The sequence below is a fragment of the Ammospiza nelsoni genome, chromosome Z (genome assembly GCF_027579445.1).
Source record: "Ammospiza nelsoni isolate bAmmNel1 chromosome Z, bAmmNel1.pri, whole genome shotgun sequence".
Taxonomy (NCBI): Eukaryota; Metazoa; Chordata; class Aves; order Passeriformes; family Passerellidae; genus Ammospiza; species Ammospiza nelsoni.
The window spans coordinates 54,511,323-54,535,916 of NC_080669.1; the positions used below are offsets into that span (position 1 = coordinate 54,511,323).

Below are 24,594 nucleotides of genomic sequence, written 5' to 3' on the forward strand. Positions count from 1 at the left end.
AGCTTTTTCTAAGCTTGAAAGTAATATGATGACTCATTAAAGAAGAGTGGGATAAAATGGGATACAGAGACTGAAAATCTAATTGCTTGTAGAAAAGAGGCTCAGTGTTTTAAAGACCACATGACTTTGACAAAGAACAATTTAATTTTTCAGTAGGTTTTTCTAACAATATTTTAAGCCTGCTTGTATCCAAGTTTTTAGTAAGGTTTGAGCTGATTTGGAGAATCAAAATTTAATGGTGCAGAATAGTCTTGAACCTGAAGCTACATCTTATTTGTCCCTGCAGTACTTGATCAAGCCATGTGAAAGATAATGATAATATTTTATTATCTGATTAATGTATAAGATGTATTAATCAGTAAGAAGTATATGAAGGGGTTTAATATAGAAGACAGTAATTTAAAACAAGTGAGATTGCAGAACTTCTACATGCATTACTCTGGTTTTCCTATTAGTGCTTATTCATTAAAGCTTCCATTAGACCTCTACAATAAGTAGGAGGTTGACACAACAAATAATCACTAATATAGTTTCACTTTTAAGGAAAGTTTGTCACTTTCACAAGTACATATATGTTCAGCGCACCTTTGGGAAAATATATTTTCCAATAGTTTTCCTGGGTACCACCGTGGTTAATATGTGTACAGGTGAACTAACAATTGCAGCTCTGTGCGCTTTTGGACTTCTAAAGAAATGTTCTAGCTGCAGTTCAACAAGCTGATTAATTGCTTGATTTTTTGTTATTATTGTTCATTTTTAGATTTGAATAGAATATAAAGTCAATGTAATATAAAGTCAATGGAGAGTTTGTTTTTTCATGGCTCTAAAGCCATGGAGAAACATCTGACTTAGAGATAATTCACACGAAAGTCTACACATTTAAAGAGTGGTATGGACTCTTTAAATTTTAGATAACCTTTGTAGTGAAAGTTACAGCTTAAAATTAGATATCAGTAATTGCAGTCTATTCTGGTATTTTTCTACTATGATACTTTTATAGGAGTTACACAGTAGATTTTCATTGCTTGTTTTTGTGCAGGAAGCTGGATTTTGTAATTAGAACAACCGCTTCTAGTCTCCATGCAGAGAGGTTTAAAAAACAAAACCTGTTCTAGAGCACTTAGAGTTGTTACAATACAGTCTAGCCAGGTCATTTGCTTTTCAGTCTGAATGTTTTCCAAACCTTAAAGCAACTACTTCGGGTAGTATTTTAACTTGGCTCTCTTAATCTCAGTTTCAGATATAGAGAGCTCTTTAGTGTCATGCAAGAGGTGAAGAATTTTCCATAGCTACTGGAAACTAAGGGCTAGAGTAAGCTGTACAGCTAGGGAGTATGAGACATGGAATATTACAGCTCTCTGAATTGAAAGCGGGTTCCAGTTGAATGGTTTCTCTCTTCAAGAGTGCCTTTCGTCAAGATGGACAGGGAAAGTTGATCAGTCTGGGAATCTGAATTCACATTGTTTTTTGTTATGGTCTGGCTCACTGGAGGCTTGAGACTTTCTCCAAGGCATTTTAGTTTTGGAAGTGATGTGTTCCAGATTCAATACCCTCAAGAGGAACACAGCTCATTCATGAAAGACTTTTGGGCAATAATTCTGATTATCCCACATATAGTGAAAATTGATGTCCTGACAGGAGACTTTACTGAGAGGGACAGAATCCACAATGAAGTAATTGATGACAAAAAATTTCATCTAGAGTTGATAAATTACACTTTTGTATAGACTTTTCTTGTCTAATCAGACTACATCAAACATGATACTCATTCCTAAGTGGTAGGACTCTGGTTGCATGATGGGCCTGCTTGTCTTCAGAATGTAATAAGAAATGGCCTGAACATATTGCTGTATAATAATAATTATAATACTAAAAGGTTTTGTTGGGGTAGGCCTGTAATATAAAAGGTCTGAGATATAGAATAACTTCAAAGAGAAAAAAACCCCAATCCTAAAAAAACCAAAACATACATAGGTATTTTATTAAGTGTCTTGTACATAAAAGAAACTAGGTTGCATGAATATGAATTTGTTTTTATGACATTTTATGAAGATTTACAAGATGTGCTAGAAACTCAGGAATCTTAAAAAATAAAAAAATACTGTTAGGAATCACAATTCGGTTTGTAGCCTGAATCTTGCCATTACCACCTCTTATCAGGAAATAAAATGTCTGAGAAATTCATGTTTATTCTTTTCCAAGTGCCACTTCTTAATATAATGCTTCTCAGTTTTCCAAATTGTTCTTTGTCTGAATGGGAGCTACAATTTTTTGTATTAAAATCTTTTGAGATTTAGGGTCAAACAAGTTTTGGTAGTGGTCTAGAAGACTGAATCTCTCTAAATGGCTTAGGCCAGTGTCTAGAGCAGCACACATTCATTATATATGACATTTAAGGAACCCCAGAAGATCTTTCTGATACTTCTATCTTGCCAAGACTTTTAGATATATTTAGATAGTAATTCTATGCAATTTAAAAGCCATGACTAGGCATTGTCCATGGCTTGCAGCTCTAGGAAGATTTGGTCTGACAGTTTTGGTCTTCAGTTGTCTGCATAAGACTAACTTTTTCGGGTGTAAATGAGAAATTAATGTCAATACCTTTTCTCTTTCAGTGAGGTTCCAGATGTGTCTATTTGTAGGTGTTCTGTTCAGTTTGGCTTTTCTCTTCACATCCAAACTGATTTTTTTTCCCCCTCTAGTCATCTTGCATCTTTAGTAACACTCATGCAGCTTGCCTTAGCTCTGGGGGTAGGTGACATGGGGGGAGGGAGAAGCACAGAGCAAGGAGAACCTCTCTGGCAAAACCCTTCTTCTCATCAGAGCAACAGAGCAACCTGAGAGTGTTTGAGTTTTGTCTGCTCCCTGTTCTCGGATTTCTGTGGTTCCCTGCCAAGGCTTTGCTTGGCAGTTCTGTCCCACAGCTGAAGGCTCACAAGCCACTGCTAGGTTGCTATTACATGATGGACTGATGTAGAGAGAAGAGTTCAGAACTTCTAACTCAGCTAAAGGCCTGCACTGAATTTCTGAGAGACCAAGTAGTTCTCCACAACTTGGTGCTACCTAAACAAGTAGTGGAAATGCTGATGTTCCTTACAGGGAAGTGTTTGTTAGTAAACAGAGTTTTGGTTAAGTCACTTATCTGGGATAAGCACTGCTCTTTGGACCTTCTTTGAGAGAAGGGAACATGATGGGGCCTGTAGGACTTAATTTCTCTGCCTTGAAGCCAATCAAAAGATAATGGGGTAGCTAGGTTACATTGATTTCTAAGTAGTTTAAATAACAACAAAAAAGGGCTGAATCAAAACATTCCTAGGTTTGGTGTGGCAAAATGTCCTCTGTATCATGATGACTTCCCAAAAGAGACCTAGGTAGCTTTCTCCTGTGCCATCTTTAACATATTAGGCATTAGGCTTAATGTTTTTGGGAATGTCTGCTTATTGCATGTGTAACAATGTTTTGACTGAAACTTTCCCTCCTACAGATTAGCGCAATCATACTTTGAAGGCACTTTACTGATTTCTTTTGTGGCAAAAGAAACTGATCTTTAATGCTGTTTATGAAATGGATGCATTTTGAAGGGAAACTTTTATTGACAGCAGCTATTAGATTGACCAATATAAGTACTTACTGAGCTAATTTCATATGTCTTCATGAACAAATGTAGTTACTGCTGTGATGGAGATTAATAAATCAGGGGATTAATGAAACCTGTTGTAGGCTGTTGATTGGTAGATGTGCTTTTCACTTTTTCAGCAGTGTCAAAGCTTTATGACCCACTCTTGTTAGTTTTGCAACTAATTGAAATTAAAACTGTTGTTTGACCCTAGAGTGGACTTCAACTTGACTCTTAAGTTTCAGGTTACTTGTAAGAGGTTTTATTATGCTCTGTCAAGACTGCCTCTTATCTGGTAAATTTTTTTAAAAGATGCTCATGTTTTATCTTCATTGTGTTTTGGTGTATTTGTAGCATTGGAAACTTTTTGGGCAATGCTGTTGAACTTCATAATCTGTCATGAGTTCTACTTGTCATTAACTGTTCATCTTGTACTACAGATCAGCATTATCTCTAAACCCAACCTTATTCTGAGGAATAAACTGCTAATTTTTCGATTCTCTTTTTAAAGGCAACATAGTAATAATAATCCATGGTTTTACTCTGTAAAGGTTTAATGTCAGGTTAATGCACTTTATTGAGTTGTTGAATTGATGGGTAATTCCTGGCTGAGATGAATACTGTGGGGCCAGATGTTGAGAAGGAGCAGCATCCAGCTTTTGGCTTCACTTTTTGATGTGTCCAAGGTGTGTGTGTTCTGGTGGGGTTGAAATCAGGTGAGAGAATATCTGAGGAGCACCATTTGCCTCTGTTACTTGTACAAATCACTCTTACTGAGTGCAGTTGTATTTTAAGTAAATAAACTGTAGCAACCTGCATGTTAGCCCTGTGGACTTGGTACTGTACATTCCTCAGCCTTTCAGGTACATTTCTTAGTACAGTGATGGAGAATGCACATAGTGTCTGAGTAAGCATTGGCATTTTGACAGTGGGAGGAACTCCATTCAAGGGCTTTTAAAGTGGTGAGTGAAGCTTGGTCACAGCTATGAGAAGGCCAAGCAGTCACATTGGTATAGAGGGAGCTTTGAAGTATTATTTAGTAAAATATACAAAAGGGTAAAATGGAATAGGGAGAAATGTAGGTAGAGGGAATTGCAACTTAGATAAGTCTTGTAATTTAAGGAAAAACCCAAACAGTCTATGGCATAGATTTTTCTTTCTCTCAAGTCTGACACATAGTTTCTACTATTGTGCTGTTGACATTTAGGACTGAGACCAGAGACTGGAGGGGGTGTCAGAGAAGGGAAGCAGCACCACTAGGAACCAGAGACAAGCAACAGGGAAAGTAAGGCAGAGTGCGTTCCTTGTTGTGCTGCCTCCTCTGTTTCTCTTCTTCAGGCTCACATTATTGTACCTCATTCTTTCTGCCTTGTGGAGGGAAATACTCATGGAAAGAGGTGGTTTTTACCCCCCTTTTCAGGAGAATGCCAAAAAATGGAACTATGGAACTTAGTGATCTGTGGCATGATGTTTCATTTCTTGGTAGGTGCTCTCCTGAACTGTAAAACTCCTATGACAAATGGAAAGTAGCCCTGTTCTTATACTAAGTATGAGCCAAAGTCTTATCTTAATCTGTAAAGAGGTTTTGACATCCTCCCCAACCTTCACAGAATGTGAGCAGTAATATCAGCTCAAAAGTTTTAACTAAGCTTTTGCAAAATGGGTGTTTTTCCAGGCAGTATTTCTAATGTTGTAATGAATACTGTGGATTTTTTTGCTGATGAAATTAGTAACAAAATATCTAGAGCATATTTGAGGAAAATGTTAACTTCTACTTTGTATCTGAACTTTTGGTGTAAAGAGACTTGAACCTCAAAATATTACTTAAGCTTTTTAAAAAGTAAGTGTAGGAATCACTTCTAGTTTAAAGCTACAGCAATGAAACTGGCAGTAGATAACAGCACAAAAGTGGTGGCAGGTTTTTTTTCAGATGCTGAGAGAGAAGACAACCAAATCTTTTAAATTTGTTTTGTTTCAGAACTCTGGAGAAAGATTATTACTACCTAACACAGATTATAGCACCTAAACACAAATGTTGAAAGCTACTTTGTCAGTAACATAGTCACTGTTTCCTGGTGTTAGAACATCTGTTCTTTTCTTAATCCCTGTGATAAATGAGGAAGATAGGAAACTCAGGCTAAAGCAGCTTTTGTTTTTAGAAAATCTCATTATTTAGATGTGTATATTCAAGTGTGTACTTCAACCAAATATTAAGAAACTGAATAGTTATGAGATTGGAGAAAACCCTGAAATGAGCAAATAATTCACTTAACAGTGAGAAGTGAGCAGGAGCAGTAAGTGCTCCGTGTCCTTTGCCGGGAAGGAAGATGTTGAGTAGAGCTGTCTGGTTGTCTGCCCTGTTCAGTGTAGTCATAAATGCCCTGGAGGAGAGAGAGCATGTGTAGTGAGGCAGCAAAGTAGGCAACTCAGAGCAATAAATACAAAAGATGGCAGTAACATAGCTGGTGAACTACAGCGTGGATAAACGCCAAGTGATGTCCTTCCTGAGCAGAGTGGGAAGGATGGCTCCAGGGAGGTGTATGATCTGATGTTCTCTCTCTGCAGGGTGATAATGTGTCCAGCTTTAGTGGAGAGAACAGCCTCATGCCCAGTGAAGAAACCTAACCAAGATTAGAAATTTAGACAGAAATAGACCTGTGTAATACAGGATATTTATGGAAAAAAACCTAACATAATCAGTCAGAAATCACTCCAACTTATGAGGAAATCTAATCCATTTTACTGTATGAGTCATACTTTTGGACAAGGGTATAGTAATTGTTTAAAATATGTAGTCTTATCAGTTGAGCTACTTCTGCTTCTACTCCGTGTATTATGACTGAAACATTTCAGAGCCTGCATTTCTCCTTATACCTTTATTACAGATTGTGTTTGTAGTTCCTTAATTGCTTGTTGGGTCAGTATTGCTCTTTTTTCTAATATCTACTGTGTATGCACTTGGCTGATTTACAGCCCTTAGACCCTGTTGAACTGGGCAAAACCAAACTCTCGTTTTTGAGATCATGAGGGATGTATCCTAGCAGTCCATATCTGTCTGCACTAAAGACAGATGAGTTAAAACCAAATGCATAAATGCATTTGCCAATTCTGACTGAATACTGTTTCAGAGGAAATTTGTCAAATGGCTTAGAAGTGTTAATGCCTTTGAAAAGACTTGTCTAATGGTCATGCTATTATACTGATGTACAACTACCGCAAGAAGTACATTATTTCCCCCTCCTAGTTTGAACTGACAAGCTCCCAAGAGTTGTTTAACCTCCAAATGCATGACTCTGAACTCATTACTGCGCAAATCTCCATATGTTCGCTTGCCTCAGTCTTTAAGGGTTGTTTTGCAGGCAGAACTGGCTGGCCTTGATTTTCCACTGTATCAAAGAATTGCCAGCTCTGTCAGCAGTACATTTGCTAGTTATTCATTAAGAATGCATATGCACTGCATAGCACCAGCTTGTTTGCTTTATCCTTGAGATTACCCTATAGGTAACCTCTTCCCAACTGTATAATTCCTCCTCACATACATGTTGTCATTTTCCCTTTAGGCAATTTCTTCACTGTATTATAACTAGCTTAGAAGATGAAGTGTACATCAGGGAAGCTTTTTGGAATTATCATATGAGAAGTATTCAATACAGAGCCTTTACTGCTCCTCTGCTCTCTCCACTTCTTACATAAAAGGAGTACTTAAACTCCCCAATTTCTACTGCTTTCAGGGAAAATTGAACAAAATGAGTATTTGTAGGATATTGTACGACCTTTCTTTTAACTGAATGTGGTAATGTGCCTGTGGCAGATGAGTAGGATTTCTTCTCAGTGATCTGCTGTTGAATCTTTGCTACTTTTTCTTGAGAAACTGCTTTAGATATTTGTGTGAATAAATCTGCTGTCAAAGTACAGTGCTTCCTATACTACAGTAAACATTTTTTCCTCAGTTGTATCTGTGATATTAAAGACATTGACACTAGTGATGGTGGTAAAGATAAAGACAAGTATCATTTGGTATCTTCAGTCATGTCCTGTCCACCTGTGCCAGGAGCTTCCATGCTAGGGAAATTGCCACCGTGATGCAAAAACTTATCCCTGTCTTCTGAAATTATGATATCTGTAAGGGTGAAAAAGTAACGTCTATCCCAACTGTAGGGAAACTCCACTGTTTTACTTGGTAGAGTAAGAAGCTTTAGCTCTTTATCACTTAATGACAGTTGTTCTGCTTGCTTGTTCTGCTTGCAGTAGTGAAAAAGCTAAACTGTTTTTTTCTGTCCCTTTATTGTCTTAAAGGGAAACTTCCATTGCAAAAAAATACTTAAGCTATATATTTGAAATATTTTTGATTTTATTTTAGAAATTAAAATGCCTTGAAAACCCACAAAAGCAGATTTGTGGGTTTATTTATTTATTTTGCAGATTTATTTAAAACAGAACAGAACCCTCAGTATTGTGAGAAGGTTCTCTTACTGGCTTCACATGCCAGAAACACTTGATGCCCTTCTGGTTTGACTTCTACTTTTTTGCTCTCTCCCACCAGTTAATAATAGTGAAGTCAATCCATGCACGTTAAAAAGAAGTAAATTAAACCTGTTCCATGGAGCATGTTCTGAGGGATTAGGTATTGACATTGGAGAATACTTTAACCAAAAAGATATCAAAAGCCCCTACTAGCATGATTTTTCAGGCTGATGACTGCCATGAATTGAGCCATAGGTAAATTACGGATGTTGTAACTCTGTGACTTCAGTTTACAGTTTAACAGTGTTAAGTTAATCTGATCAGTTATACTGTAATCTGTTTTTTAGAAATTAAAACTTTTCTTTCAAGCTTTCATGGAGCATTCACTGAAAGATGCTGAGAACAGCAATAAGATAAATGACTGGTAGAACTACTTCTCAAATCTATTGTGCAGTTGGGGGAAACTGAAGAAAGATTTGTTATGTTTACTATATTTTTCAGTGCTTAGCTCTTCCAGTTAATGGTTACTTTATGGCTGCCACATAGATACCCAGAACTTTTAAGACTCAAAGTAAAGGAAGTGGAAAGAAATTATGAAAGAGAAGACAATTTTATTTTAGCTGTTCATACTTGCTTACAAAACAAAAACAAACTTGGGGTGGTTTGGTATTTTGTTTCCATGATCTGGATACAGGAAGGTGCAATTACAGGATAGTTACATCATAATCTCAATATTACTGAAGAATGAGCATGCACATTTCAAGCAGCTTCACTCAGCATGTAAGAACACAGATCCTCACTGCCTGAGAGACTTCATTCCTGTGCTCCACACCCCTTTTTATTTCTGATTTAGTAGATGGAAGTTACATTTTAAAAAGCTCCCCCTGAATAACCCCATCATCCTGAAAATTTCCAGTCTCTCATCTTGAGAAGCTGAAACATCCAGGTGTGGGTTAGAGGAAATGAGGAGTAAGGTGCCATGACACCATTATTCACAGAGCAAGTCTTTAATATGGGTGATGCAGAGCTAGTGATTCAATGTCAGTGACACTAACTGTAACCACGGGTGTTTGTGGCAGTGTGCTGAAGCTGTGATAAGGTTTTTTTGGGTTGAACTTAATTTTGTGAACAACTGCTTTGAAGTAACCGTGTAAATAACTGAGAAACTCTTATCTGTATATGCCTAATTCTCTACACTTGGAGGTCCAAGCAATAAATTTTTCTCAAATTCTCAGTCTGCAATGTTGGTGTGTGCAGGGCAAATGATGAAATTTTCATTCCATACCTATTTTAGGATAAATAGTGTTGGAAACACCACAGCATTATGTTGACAAATCACCTTCCCTCACCATGACTGCACGTGCTTCTGCCTCAACCCTGATCCAAGTCAGCTAAATACTAAACAATTGATGGTGTGTCATGACATCTGTCACAATACCAACACAAGGGGAGGAGAAAAAATAATCTGCAGTGTTTTGAAAAACTTCTTTCTGTTAAGAGAGAGGTAGAGGAATTTTTTCCTAATAGGAAAGGCTGTGTTTTTGCACTGTACTGCGGAGTCCAGCTCCCAGGCTTTGTGCTGGCTGGTGTCTGAATGGTGCAGTGTTTTGGTGAGGCTCTGGCTTGGCTCTTGGCCCGTCCTGCTGTCCTCCTGCTTTGTTGGTGTGCTTGGATGGCTTCCAGAGCTGTGTCAGTTGTAGTCCTGCTGGCATGGAATTAGAAACAACCCGTCTTGACAATGACAGGGGTCTTTTTCTGCCACTTTTGGGGGGAGGTTTTGCATGCTCTTGGTTTCATGGCAGCAGCAGTACAGAGGGTACCTGGTTCTTTGCAAGAGGCTGAGCTGGAATGTAAGGCCCCACACAGTAGGCCCATATATAACTGCCTGATCAAGGGATAGGGTTGTGTCATTCATCGGAGTTCACCTCAGGGAAATTTTCTCCTTTTGAGCCATTATTTTGTTATTTGTTTTTTTGTTTTCAAATGGAAGTATTCTTTTAAGCACTTTATAGTGTGCAGAGCAAAACTGATGGTAAATTGTTTGCGAAATCCCAGGTACATCACTTGTGATGGTCCCAGGAGTCAGGCGTAGTTTGGAGGACTTCATGGATGGAGGGAAAGAGGATTGGACAGGATCCTAGGTCTCTTCCCTAACAGTTTTCTTGATGCTTGGCATCTTCTTTTGCTCGCTTTTTCTCCTGCTCTTTACATCTTCAGTTTTATTTACACATGCTTATTGGGCTAGCTGTGTATGCGGAAAGGAAGAGGTAGGTTATGCCTTGGCCCAGAGGTCTTGAGGAGAGAACTGTGACTTCAGCAACATTTATTTCTGCTGGGAAGGAAGGATGGAGACTGTTTTCATCTTTCTGATCCCTTAATGTTGGATGGGAGTGTCTCTTCCAGATAGGTTTTGTTGTGTAACTTTAAAGTGGTATGCATTTTATGTACAACACAGCTGAATTTTGAGCATAAAGTCAAGGGTTATGCTACTGGGCTCTACATGCCTAAGCTAAAGTTTTTGGGTTTTTTGTTTTGTTGTGTTTGTTTTTTTTTGTTTGTTTGTTTTTGTGGTTTTTTTTGTTGTTGTTTTTTTTTTGTGGTGTTTTTTTTTTTTTTTTTTTTGTCTTTGTTTTGTTGGGGTTTGTTTTTTTTTTTTTTTTTTTTTTTTTTTTTTTTTTGGTTTTTTTTTTTGTTAGACATTCTTTGTGGTCCTCCACCTCTTGTTTTCCATGCAGCCTTTTATTTCCAAGAGTAGTCATCCCTGTACACAAACAGATTGTGCAGATGTTGTATGTGTATTAAGGATGGAGGAATAGGATTTAGAAATGAGATTCTATCAGTTTATGGTAATTTGCATCCTATTTTGAATTTTTTGAAAAAACCTTTGCTGTTCAAATGACTAATATTGGTTTGTGTTGTGGGTACCAATAGCTTGCAGCATTGTGCAGCTTAGTATTGTGTCCTGCAAGTATTAGATTAAGCCAAAGGCATCCTCTTTGGTGGAAGAGGTGGGAATAAAATCTCCATGCCTTGAGGCTGTAGGTCTTTCTAGGAAGACATCCAGTGTGTGAGGAAGTTAGGGAATCGTGTGCATGTGTAATTTCCTTTTCTCCATATTCCCAAATATTCCCTCTGCACTTGCACTCCCTTGAAAGCACCTCCTTTTCTGCTTTCATGAAATGCAATTTATGCTCTTCCGACTTGTAAAGCTGTCCAGAGAAGGTGTACAGGGGCAACTGTTGCTCACTGGAATATAAAGAAAAATTTGATAATTGTGCCAGTAGCACAAGATTGAGCATCTCAGTGGTTGTCACTGAACTATTTACTCAGTCATGGTTTTGGCATTGTTCCACACTTGAAGTGCCACAAACATGAAGACGAGAGGAGTCCTGCCTTGCTCTCCTTCATTCAGCAATCCTTCCTGGAAGCTACAAAGTCAAGGCAGTAGTCATTGGCCAAAGGAAGTGCATAACCTTCTAACTTCCTGCATGCCCATTCCTCTTTATGCACATCTCTTTGGAAATGTGGGAGTATGATCATCGCCAGTTTGTTTTGGTTTTATAATGTATTTTGTATTCCTTTTTGCCAGCTGGCTTACCTTTTGCAATTCTCAGTTCACGACGTACCCCCTTCCAGAGAGGCGTTTTCTGTAGTGATGAATCCATCCGGTATCCATACAAAGAGGACACCATTTCTTATAAATTGTTAGCAGGAATAATTATTCCTTTCAGTGTAATTGTTGTAAGTTAAACTTTTCTTCCTTGCTTTTTATTTCAGTGGGGGTGGGGAAGAGGGAGGAGGGGTAATCTGTTAATACAGGTTTACAAAACTAATCTGTAAGATTTCTCAACCCTAAAATAATGTCCTTAGGTCAGATGCTAAAGCAGTAGAAATGGTGGTCTGGCAAGATTAACTAAAAGCTTTTCTTTAACTGAAGTCAAACAGCTAGAATTATAGAACAGAAAAATACTACCTTAGAACTATGATGGCTTAATGCTATAATCTGAGAGATAAAAACTTCTTACCATATTTGTTGAAAATAACACTAATGTGTTATGACTGTCGCAGTTTTTTTTTTATTTCAGGACCTGCTAGTTTCAGTATATCATTGTGCATGACCTATTAAGTCAGTATTTATCTGCCACAAAATCTTTGGGAAACTTCTGTGTGTGGAAGTGTAAAAACAGATACTAGCCTATTTAAGAGAAAGATTATGGCTTCCTGTCAGATGTTATCAAAAGCATAAATAGAATAAAAAGAAGAAATAGGTGTGGAGTTTTCCCCTGGATGTTTCCCTGAAGATCAGGATAAAACTCTGGGCCCATTTGCATTATTATTTTCATACTGCACCTACCCTGGCTGAAAACAGGGTACTTTTCTTCTTTCCTCCTCTTCACGCCAGATCAGTGAGCTGGACAGATTGTCTGTGACTGCCAGTTTGGGGTCTCTCTGTGACCACAGCTCCTAGGTCAGCTGAACTGTCTCAAGAATATAGGGACTCTCTATCCCTAATATTTAATGACATGCTGTCAGCTGAGCTAACCTAATATCTTACTACGTATGGACAAAAGTTGAGGTCCTGCTATTACCCTGTCTGTTGCCACCTCTTGTGGCTTGTCTGAGCTGGGGTCAGCTGGTGAAATGCCTTAGCCTGCAGAAAACAGCAGCTTTCCTTGACTAGATGGAGTGCAAATGGCTCTTGGAGGAACACCAGTGCTGGGGCAGAAAATAGCTGGGAGGTGTCCTTGTGAGCAGAGGGGGCAGCTGGGCCTCTTGAGTTACCCATTTCTGAGTCTGATGGGGCTGCACTGCAGTTCCTGCCATGGCCCTTCCACAGGGGCCTCAAGATCTCTGTCAAGATGTGCTAAAAAGATTCAGTCTCCACTGATGGTTCTGTTGGGTGGCATCCAAACTCATCAGAGCCACACTTTGAACAGAGTTAAAACTTCCTTATGCCAAATAAGACTTTTAGCCGTATAAATATTTATTCAAGTATATTTAGGAGCCAAAAATGAAAAGGCACAGCTAAAGGTAATCCTCAGTATTGACCAGCTGTTTCTCTGGGCTAATGGGTTTCAGTCAGGAGGGATATTATGATAATCTAACTCTGCCTTCCATAGGGACTACATGGATTTTTATCAAGGTTCCAGCATAAAGGTCAACTTTCAGCTCATATTTGCTTTTGGATGGAATTTTTTTTGCAAGTGTAGAAGTATGTTCTGAGAATTGAAGCTGTGACTTGCCTGGTTTCCCTCTTCTTGGAAAAGCTGCTTTAAAAACTTAGAGAAATGTTTCTGAAGCAGATGAAATTTTGGGTGGAGGAAGGGTTTGTGTGTTTTGTTAACTGGCAAGTGGCTTATGCTAAAGATCCTCCCTTTTAAGATAAGACTTTTTTTCCCACCCTGTTACTACCTTTGGGTAGTCAGTATAATCTGAGAGCATCAGTGCTTGGTCACAACTGAAGCCCATATAGCTTATTTCATTTCTAGAGCAGCCAAAACAGCTGAGTGAGGAAGAAGAGGCTAGAGCATGGGAAGATTGATGTATTGCCCTCAGTACTTGGCTACCAGCTATTTGCAGCTCAGAGACTTTCTGAGTCAGAAAAGGCTCCACTACATATGGTTTTTAAATGGATGTATTCCCTTTGGATTAATACAGTCTTCATTTGAGCCTGTATGAATATTTAGCTAACTAAATTTCTTTTGTAACATCAGGGGATATCTTTAAGTTGTGAAATCAGGCTTTTCTGTCAAGATTGCTTCATAGTCAGATGGTAAAAGCAAATATTGGTGTCCTTTACTCAATGCTTAGTCAGATTATTGAAGATGAATATTCTTTGATGTCTGTCCAGTATAGTAATTGCACTGACATCAACTAATTTTTTGGTACCTGAGATAAGTGACCTTCTTGCAGGTTTTGAAGCACTGTTATTTGAAAGGGAGGCATTATTTATCTGTCATGGCTATTTGTGCTCAGTTATCTTACTTAAGAGGCTGCATTCTGGATTAGGTGTCTATGTACTTTACTGAAGTAAAACTTAACTTTACTGAAAACTTTCTCAGCTTTAGTCCATATTCTGGTATTTCTCTGCTTCAGCCCATGTTGGGTGTGGTGGAGGGTGTAAAGCTTCATTGTCACCCATCTGGCAGTACTGTCTGTTTGCCTTCACATGCAGAGCCCCTGACAAGCTGTCACTCCGTGTGCCTGGGTGGCAGTGTCTAAGTAATGGCTTCATTCACCACAGCTCTGCTTTGCTGGGGTCCAGGACCCAGCATCTCAAGTGACAGAGACATAATTTTAATTTTTATATGATTTTTCAAGGTAACTTTACATGTATACATCCAATCCTCCGCATACCTGACAATCTGTATTAATTGACCCTTTCTGTACAGAATGGGACCAATTGGTTCAATATCCAAATTATCTGGAGTGAAGTTCTGTGTCTGGCAGAAGGAAAAACTTACTTTCTGCAAAAGATGGAAGTTGCAAGAAAACAAAATTAGATCTGCTTTCTTGCCAGCACTTGATACATGTATCTTGGACATGTAGGATGAAAAATCTTACCTCAGTAAGACCTGTCTTTCCCTACCCTCATTAGTTTTCTTTTCTCTCCAAAGGATTTAATTTCCATGAGGAATAGGAAATTTCTTGGTTGAAACATCTGGCCTTTCAGATCTGGATATAAAGTCTCAACCCTTCAGAACCGTTTCTGGTTTCATGAAAAACCTAACAAGCTTTGAAAAATTTCACTCAGTATAGTAAGTGAAGAAGACTCAATGTAGAATGAACTTACGCAGGAGAAAATGTTTCTAATTAGGGCCATACCAAATAATATGGTTAAATGTTATTCTGCGAAAGCTTTGTTTTAATAAATATTCTGAAAATAATATTATTAAGTTCAACATGAGGTAGGGTAAAGTAGAAAGGTGTTTCTCTTCTGTGTGAAAGTGTTTATAATGTTTGGACATGGTTACTGCTGACTCTTGGAAAACTTAAATTTGCAGCTTAATGTTGTAAAAAAAATAGTTTCTGAAACTGTATGTGTGAGTATTAACAAAAATAGCATAATACTGTTCTTTTAATGTTATTATCATTAACTTGTTCTCCTTATTTCTTTTTCAGATAATCGTAGGAGAGGCTCTCTCGGTCTTTTATAATAATTTGCACTCAAATTCGTTTGTCAGAAATAACTACATAGCCACTATTTACAAAGGCATTGGGACCTTCATTTTTGGGGCAGCGGCTAGCCAGTCGTTGACAGACATTGCCAAGTACTCCATAGGTCGGCTGCGCCCTCACTTCATTGCTGTGTGCCAGCCCGACTGGGCACGGATCAACTGCAGCCTGGGCTACATCGAGAACTTCACTTGCCACGGGGACAAGGCAAAAATCAATGAGGGAAGGTGAGTCTGACTGACCTTGTGTACTTGGTTGTATAACAATTTTGTTAACCTGGGGCAATGAGTTTGATAATGCTGCTGCAGTTTTTGTGCTTCTCCTAGAATAAACTTATTGTAATGAATTTTAAACATTAAACCCTGTCTAAACCCTGGTTTTGGTTGTTTTTCCAATTTGTGAAAGCTTGTTAGATTAATGTATAGATAAATGCTTATTTTCATTATGGGGGATTGTCTTTTTTTTCAGTTTCAATTGGCTTTTATTTGTGTTTCTAAAATGTTTGCATCCCAATGAAGAGAAGAATTTGAAATCTACCTTAGAAATTGGATGTAGAATAGCGAAGGAAATGTTTTAGTTGTGGCATGAAAGCAAAACAACCTGCACATGCATTTAAATACATGCAGGACTATTAAAATCACGCTATCAATTTTTCTCATTCTTAAGAATTTTTTAATCTTAAATACTTATCTGCCAGTTCAGTTGCAGCAAGATACTGTGGAAACAAGAATAAAGCCTCTTTATTCGCTTCAAACTGTAGTCGTCGTGCTATAAACTCAGTGTTTGAGTGCTGCTGGAAATGTTAGAAGCATGTTCTGAGTCATTTGAGTGGCTTGAGTGACCTTACCTTTACAGAGACTTCTTTTTCCAGAAGTTCTATATACCATCTCTAGTTAGAACATGTCTCTTTGTGTAGTTTTTAAGTAGATGTGTGTAGTTGTGCTCACTGTCCTGTGTGCTCCTTTGCTCTTCTGGCATGTGTTCCCTATAATTTTCCAGTAGCATGCATGGTATTTTTCAGTAGCTGTAGGAAAATGTTGATGAAATGTGAATGGCTTTGGTGGTAGAGGAACAAGTGCATGGATAGGCAGTAGAATAGTACACTGGCTACGTGTGGCAGGGGATACAGGGGTGGCTTCTTAGAGAAGCTGCTATGTCCCACAGAGCCAGCCAGCCAGCTCCAAGTATTCAGTTTAACTTCTTCAAGACTCTAAAAGTGCTTCTTGACTGTAAAGAGGAGTGTGGACAAAATTTGAATTGCTTTTGCTTGTGATGACTGAAATGGTCCTGAAATAGTCTTTCTGCATTTTGGGGATGCTGGAAAAACAAGTGTTATCTTATGCTTAAACAAAAAAATAGTTTTTTTGTATATGAGAATAGAATGGGGGAGCAATGGCATAGTGATTGCTTACCTCATATTCTTCCCTGTTTTTTGACATCTCAGACTTCTATATTGGAAGCAAGATTTTTTTGTCATTTCTTGACTGATCAGCTATTAGGTTTGTATTTCTAGCTACTGTCATGTTCTCCTTTTCTGTTGGTACTATTTCCCCTGTAGAGTTGATGTGAGAGGGCTCTGCTGTTTGATCAGAGCTTGCCCTGAAGTGCTCACTTGAGCGTGTGCTTGCCTTTGGGGCTTCTGCTGTCAGGTGAGGCTTTTGCACGCACAGGAAGATGCAAACAAGAAGGTAGCAAGTGGTTAAAGAAGGGTAGGATAGCTTAAGGTGGGATATTATGCTGTAGAGGTGTATGACCTGGATGCAGTGATCCAGTAAATCTTCCAGGGTTTCTGATGGTCTTGGGCCCTGTGCCCACACAGAGGCCAAGTGCCCAAGGGCATTAACCTTTCAGTTAATAGCCCGCTAAGAGGAGAGAGGTGGATTGCAGGGAGTTTTTTACAGGAAGCTGAAAGAGGTCAGTTGTCTCTCAAGCTGTAACCCAGAGATTAATTTCTATATCAATTGACAAAATTTTTTGTGGCGCACCTAGTACCATCTACTTTTTGTTTGCATAGATTAAATAGGCTGGTAGAAATGTAAGGGAAGAATGAGAACAGGACAGTCATAGTGTTGCATGTAAGATCATATATTCTAAATTGAACCTATTATTCCTCTGTAGTAGTAAAACTTGAGGTTATATTTGCATGTTTTAAAAGATTCGTGCTTGATTGTAGAGTGAAAAAGACTATACCATATCAAAAGCAGTTAAATGTGATTACAAACGGTACTATATCAAAATCGTTAATAATAATTTGCAAAAGCCAATACAGAACAGCAAAAGCTAACAACTACTTAGTTATTTATAACCGTTTCACTTTTCTAACCTGAGGTTAATAAAACAGTTTTTGTAGACTGAAGCATCTGGTTTGCTATACATCATGCTGAAGGCAATCCAGTCCTTTTCAGGTTTAAATACCTTAGGCTCTCCTTGACAACTTTTATAGTAGGTATGCACTTTGTTTTGCTGAGCCAGCAGCAGTAATCAGAGGATCACAAACACAATGGTGTGCTTAGTAAATCTGAGTCATATTTGTTGAAAGATGCATGTGAGAGTGGGCACATATACATCCAAGTTTGTAGCACTTGAAGATCTCTAAAGTAGGCATGACAATCACTGGTTATGTAAAAAAAAATTCTAGTTAAATATTAACATGCCCTTTTTTTCTGTGCCTCTTTGTAAGGCAATCCATTCCTCAGGCAGTGTTTGTCATTTAATTTAAGCTAGGCACAGAAGCTTGCAGTGTGCTATTGAATGGCACTTTCCTGAGGTGAATGACTTGTACTCAAGTGCCATCTCAAGCTTTTATGGAGATGTTGCTAGGTTTGCTGTCAGCTGGTTTTGTGTGGAGCCATGTAGTTTTCCTTCTAAATAAATATTCAGAGCAGTTACTCAATAAAGACACCTGACCTGGCTTGTTTTAGTTACAGAAAATTAAATTAGATGTGGAAGCACAAGTTTTAGTGTCTACAAATGAAGGGAGATCAAAGTCATGGTGTTCTGTTGTCAGTGGTGCTTGCAATTAGCATGTCACTTTTAGTGCACTGGTATATACTTTAGTGGTGCTGAATTGCCTTTAGGATACTTTCCTTAGCACCTGTAAAGATAATGACTAGTCAGTTGGCTGTTTCCCCTTTCAAATAGGCAAAGCAGGCCTCAGTAAAATAGGTAGGTGTGCCAGGCTATAGCCCTGATAAAGTGGTGCTGTGAGTGAACAGTGTTTACTAATCTCTAATCTCTTTGGCTTTTGCAGCTTTCATTTTTGCTCCTCTTCCTTTTCTTCTGGCTTTCCACTGCATACTTTGGCCTGGCCTTGGGTGGATTGGCAAAATACCGAAATTTCTCAAGGAGCAGTAGGTAGCTAGGACACAGGATGGTTACTCCCTTGGTTCTTGTTAGCTAAGGCGTATTTCCCAAACCTGTCTGCTCTAACCAGTCCATGGCAGATTGCCACATGTCCTGTTTGTTAGCTTTCCCGCATCCAAAAGACTGAGGAGAAACCACAGGTGTTCTGCAGCAGCTCTGAATTGGTATTTCAGTATTCCTCTGGTGAGTGTACTTGGCTGTAGTTGCTGGTTGTCTGAAATGAGTGTGTGAACAGTGAGGTTTGAGAGTCTCATAGAGTAACAAAGGACACCATCAAGAGCTGCTCTTTTCCTCTAGTGTGTAACACTTGATTAGTATGGAATATACTTATTTTTTAGCATCTGGAAGAGGGGGAAAAGAGCCAACTTTATTAGATATTTGTTCAGTTAAGCTGAAATGTATCCTGCTTCAAGATTTCAAGACAGTGATAGTGTGCCTTCTGACTCTGTCATTGGGATGTACTGAACCATGGTGTGGCAATGTTAAGTGGTGGCTCCCAATTCATTTTGGCAATCAGGAATTGCTAATTCAACATTGGTTGCCTTTGTGTAGATAAGCATTTGTAATCCCCAGAAAGCAGGATCTGAAATCCAGGAAACACACTTGACTAGATGGACCTGAACCTGGTAAAGGTCAGTGTAAGTTGTCATCTTAAGCAAAGAATGAGTATTTCCTCTTGGTTGTAAAATTTAATCTCAAAAAAATTACATTTAAAGATTTAAATAAAGGTTCTGTTGATTTTTTTTTTTGAGGTGATTGAGAACTGAGTAATGATGATAGGTGTTTGTCTTCAGTTTTATTAAGTTCTTTTTAGAAGAAATAAAAACTAAAACAAAATCAAACAAAGCTCCCTAAGCCTTCCCAGCAAAGAAAGAATCAAAACTGAACAAAAACTCTACAAAATCTATGAAGGAACCCCCAAACCAAGCTCTTGGTATTGACAAGTTGTGTGTGATTCAAAGAATATTTGAGTTAGTCTTATTTATTTTTCAAACAAGGTAGAAGGTACTGTATAGAGCTTACATTATTTTTAGAACTTAATTTAGGATTGTGCTGTCACTTTGGTGAGTGTGTATATATATAATTTTATAAACTTGGCTGTACAATGTGAATTTTAAAGCCTTGTGTAAAGGTCAGGTGCATCGAGTCTGATGCTATTTAAACTTACATTTTATCCACAAAATGTTAAAAATAAGTATTGGCTATGCAGTATGCTGTACTCTTAATCAATGTCTGCTGAATAATTTCACAGGGATGATAATATACCAGGGTGTAATAATGTACTAGTTAGTGCTCATGCAAATGATGCCTCCCTAGAACTTCTAAGCTTTAGAGTGTACTTCGTTTAATTTTCTCATTTTAAAATAATTTCCTGCAGTAAGAATGTAGGAAAAAAAACAAGTTTACAATGTCTGTATTCAGTAAGGAATGAGAAACACAAATTTGCTAATGCTGTGTTGATTTGACAACCCTTGAAAGCAAAATGCTTTTATTTTTTATGTGTTCCCCTTCTTCCTCCTCTTCCTGTTTTTCTTTTGTGCTGTAATGGGTATGTAAGTCTCTGGAACAGGCTAACTGGGACAAATCCACTCAATGGGTTTCAAGTTTAGGAATCAATTCAGATACCTGAGTATTGGATTATAAAGGTGTATTCTTCATAGTTTTGGATTAATGTGAGATAAGTATTTTTATACCAATGATGGTGAAATCTATTTTTTAAAAAAAACTATGTAAAATATCATCATAAAGAGGATTAAGTTATTCCAGAAAATAAATGTGCAGGCTTCTCTCGTTTCTCCTAAAAGATCATTTTCTACCCTTTTGAGTATATCTTTTGAGTTACCTTCCCCCCATTATTATAATGTCCACATCATCTTGAAGACTCTGGAGATGTTGTTACAGTGATTGGCAAGAATGGGTTAAATGTTTCATTAATGTGGAATTTTCACAAAGCCCTGTGAGTACTCATCCATTTTTTAACCATGGGAAGGACACGCTGGCTCCTTTGCATGGCTTTTTAGAGGTATCTCAACAGCCTCATCATGGCATCATCTGCCTTGCTCAGCACCACTGGATGTGTGTCTCATGGACTCATGGGCTTGTCTGGATTTTTACTAATCTTTGTAAGATCCTCTGTGGCTGGATACTACCTCTCCTCACTGAGCATTGCTACTAAGCACGAGGACCTGGGAGGCTGGAAAAGATCTTTCTAATTGCTGACCTTCTTTAATGAATTTGCATTTTGTTTTTATGCCTCTCTAGCTGTTCGTTATGGTGAACTAAAAGGAGAAGGGTCAACATATGGTTTAATTTCTGGAAATCTTCAGTTCACTGACTTTTACTCTGAGGTTTATTTATTGACCTCTCATTTAAGGTGTAGATTTGGAGGCCTCCCGTCTCTTAAAAAATCTACTGTTGAGGTATTGTTACATTCATATATAAGATCTGGATCTTACAAATGCTGGTTGTCCCCCTGTGATGGAATTTTATTGTCCTTTCAGAAAGCAGCTGAAAAATCTGGATTGAATTTCAAACCGGGGTAATTGCTGGGTCCAGTTTTTGGGGTTTTTAAAAAATATAATAAAACTTAGTCTTCAGGAACGCACTTCCAAAACTCATGTCACATTTTGGAACTGATATATTGATATACTACTTCCATAAGAATGCGTTTCAGTGTTGTACAAGGAGACAGTTCAGGTTTCCGTTTCTGAAAGTGGAGAGGGCAGTATTCATTAGGGCAAGAAGATGCATGTAGCAAACATCTCACCCCCCCAGTTATTCTATGCCCATTAAGATGGAGAAAGTGGATCCCCTACTTATCAGAGTTCTATACTCATCATGTAAACCAAGCAGACTTTTTATTCCGGGAGTGTAAAGTGCTTGAGTGTCCTCTCTTAGACACAGAACAGTAGCAGATGGGAGGCTATAAGCATAACACATTCTTCCTTAGTCAATACTCTGCACAGCTGGGAGTGGGAAGTCCAGATATTTTCTAGAAGGATATGAAAATATGTCTAAACAGTCCTTTGAAAGACTAGCCCTTTAAACAAATAATTCTAGGTATGATGGCAAGTTTCTAACTGAGCACTTAAGAGTGTGTGCATGCAGAGCTTGTGTACACACATACTCTATTTTGCTTAACCTCTGTTCCTGAACACATGGCAATACTGTGGGTGATCTGCAAATGAATACTGACAGTGGATCTACTTAAAGTGGTTGCTGTAATTATCTTCTCTAGTATGTATTGTAAGGAATTTGTTGTTGAGGCCTTTTGTAGCTGAAGTTTGAGTCATGTTGTTAATCAATTCGGAGAACATGCTTTAATATTTCAGAGCTTTAGAATGAAGTTAGAACAAAATCATTATTGTTCTCAAAAATCCACATTTTCCCTTAATGGGACAGGTGAATATGAAGAAAGAACAGAGCATGGTATGAATATTTAGAAAGTGAACTGAATGCCAGCATATTCACACAGGTTGATAGTGGCCTTCTCTTCTAAAAATGTTAAATTTGGTTGCAGTTTGCAGTGCAGTTTGTTGTGTCTTGTTGCTTTAACAATGGTCAAACTAATTCTCCTCAGTACAAATTCTTGTGCAGTGCAATATTTTTTCCCCTATATATAATTGTCCTCCAGTCCTCTACCTGCTTAGGCTTTCCAAATTTACTTCAAATTTTTCTTGAAAGCAGTATGTACTACATTTTAGCTGAGGAGTGTGTGTTTGTCACATTAATGCAATAGCTAACTTCCAGATTACTTTCTGTTAGATATTACTTTTTGTTAGATAATACTTTTTTTCGCTTCTTTTGCTGAGTATGGATGTTGCAGTGAGACCTAAAAGTTCAGAGTTCTGGGCTGGGAGCAACACTGAAAACCTTATGCCAAAGCAGATCAAGGGATCTGTCCAGTAAACTTCCCTTCCTAGATTATTTGTCAGCTTACTAAGCACATGCATAGAAATTAAACCTTTGAACCTGAAGGGGTAAATATTACACCATATTGTAGAAGGCTGCTTCTTCAGACACCCTGTGCAGTCCGAGCTTTGTTGTCCCCCCAAAAGCACACTTGCGCAGCTAGCAAGGATGTGTATGTGTTTTAAGTTAAACTTAACTTTGGATATTTGTAGCTCTCTAATTTCAGTCTGTCAGTTTTCCGTTTGTGGTAACGGATAATGCAGCTGTCAAGGTTCATAATTATAATTGTGTTACTAATATACAGATTCATATTACAACTCAGATGTCTAAAGGAAAAAATAGTTCCCTGCTTCAGTTGATGTATTGCTCCTATGCTGACTGTGCTCAAAGCAAGCTGTGTGTAGTCTGCCATTGCAAATTCAAAATGTAATCTTCAAAGGAAGTTTTCAGGAAATTAGAGCTGACTGTTTTGACATTGATAATTTATTTCAACACAATTGCCAAGGTAGTGCCCTTTACCAATCATGTGCCAGGAATTTGTCAGCTTTGTTCATACCTCCTTCTCTGTTTGTAGCCCTGCATGAGCTGTGAGTGAAGTTAAATCACTGAGGAGTTCCAGAAGCAGGCTGCCCCTGCCAGACAGCTGGTATGGAACTGACCCATACAACTTTGTTTGAAGTTCAACCAAACTTGTGAAACTCTTGTGTTGTCTGTTCTGTGTATCCCTTCAAAACTGTAACTGTGTTAAAACAAAAAACGAGTCCAAAAAACCTTAGCAAAACTTCTGAGGTTTGTGAATTATTTACTTCTATTTAAATGAATGCTTTTGTTTTCCCTTGTTTCATTAGATAGCAGCTGGTTTGCTCTGGAATTTTTAAAATTAGGTCAAGAGTCTGAACATTAAGTTAACCTATCTCTATTAAATGACCTGTCTGTCCCTCTCCTTATCTGTCTCCCTGCTCGTCAGTAAGGGGAGTATTTCTATAGTGAAGTATTATTTTGCATTAAAATTACTTGGCTTTTATAGAATGTACCAATATTCTGCTTTGAAACTTCTTAAAGCTCTGTTGAAAACCAAAGTGCACTTAATGATTCAAGCATAACTGAATGGATTACTTCTCGTTTGGCAGTTTCCATCAGTGTCACGAATCAGAAATTGGACATGCCAGAGACTTACTATGTCTAGGGGCATACTGGTATGTTATATATAGGACTGCTTATTTCTTTTGTGGAGCTTTCAAACTGTGAAGTGCTCTACACTACTGAAATTTCCATGTATAGGAGTTTTCATCAGAGGCTGATTTACTAGTTTTCCCTTCTGAAAACGTACATGCAGAAAAAAACCCGCAGAAAACAACTGAAGCAGTTTGGATACCAAGGCGTTTGAAAGGAATAGAAGTCCAGACATGTACTACTACTGTTCAGGTAGTGCTGCTTTTTCCTTAAGCACTTCTTTCACCCTTATGCCGTTACTATTCAAGATATAATGTGGTTGGTTTGGGAACACTTGCAGACCTAGTGAAATTATTAATCATATTTGAGAAGTTTGAGAAAGAACTTAGGGCAACTATGCATAATTTTACATGGAGGGAAAAATGAGCCGTGGTAATGAATAAAAGCCTTTAAATATTTAAGCCTTAGAAGATTCTAGGCTGGTAGTGCATGTTGAAATGGGGCTGTACTTGATCTGAGAGCAAAAGGAGCTGCCTGCAAAAGAAACTGACTGGTGGTAGGGAGAACTGAATCTGGAAAGTGAAAGTGCTCTAATGAAATGAGATGCAGTTCTGCAATCTGGGTCTTGTTTCTGAGCTTACATCTCCTTTGCCGTAGTGTGAATTGGACCTTTTGAGTAGTGATAGGTAACATTCATTTTCATGACTGAAACTAGAACCCTTCCCCTTTAATGGTTTTCAGACTAAGCTGGGCTTGAAATCTGTTTCAGTAGCTTATCATGCTTAAGGTAATTTGAAATTAAAATACGTACCTGTGTTCAGTGCATCCTGAAAATTATTTGGAAGCTAGCTGTGGCCAGTCAAGCAAGTAGATGCATCTTCTCATTCACA

The 24,594-nt window shown here is 38.1% G+C and overlaps 1 protein-coding gene across 2 annotated transcripts in view; it reads left to right on the forward strand.

Moving 5' to 3' along the window:
- PLPP1 (phospholipid phosphatase 1) overlaps positions 1-24,594 on the forward strand; it is a 62,504-nt gene that overhangs the window by 17,760 nt on the left and 20,150 nt on the right. Inside the window, exons 2-3 of one of the 2 annotated variants that reach the window (XM_059491991.1) lie at positions 11,670-11,821; positions 15,203-15,483. In XM_059491991.1, the coding sequence (XP_059347974.1) occupies positions 11,670-11,821; positions 15,203-15,483 (433 nt within the window). The remainder of the gene's footprint in view (positions 1-11,669; positions 11,822-15,202; positions 15,484-24,594) is intronic. The other variant, XM_059491990.1, reaches the window with a different exon arrangement.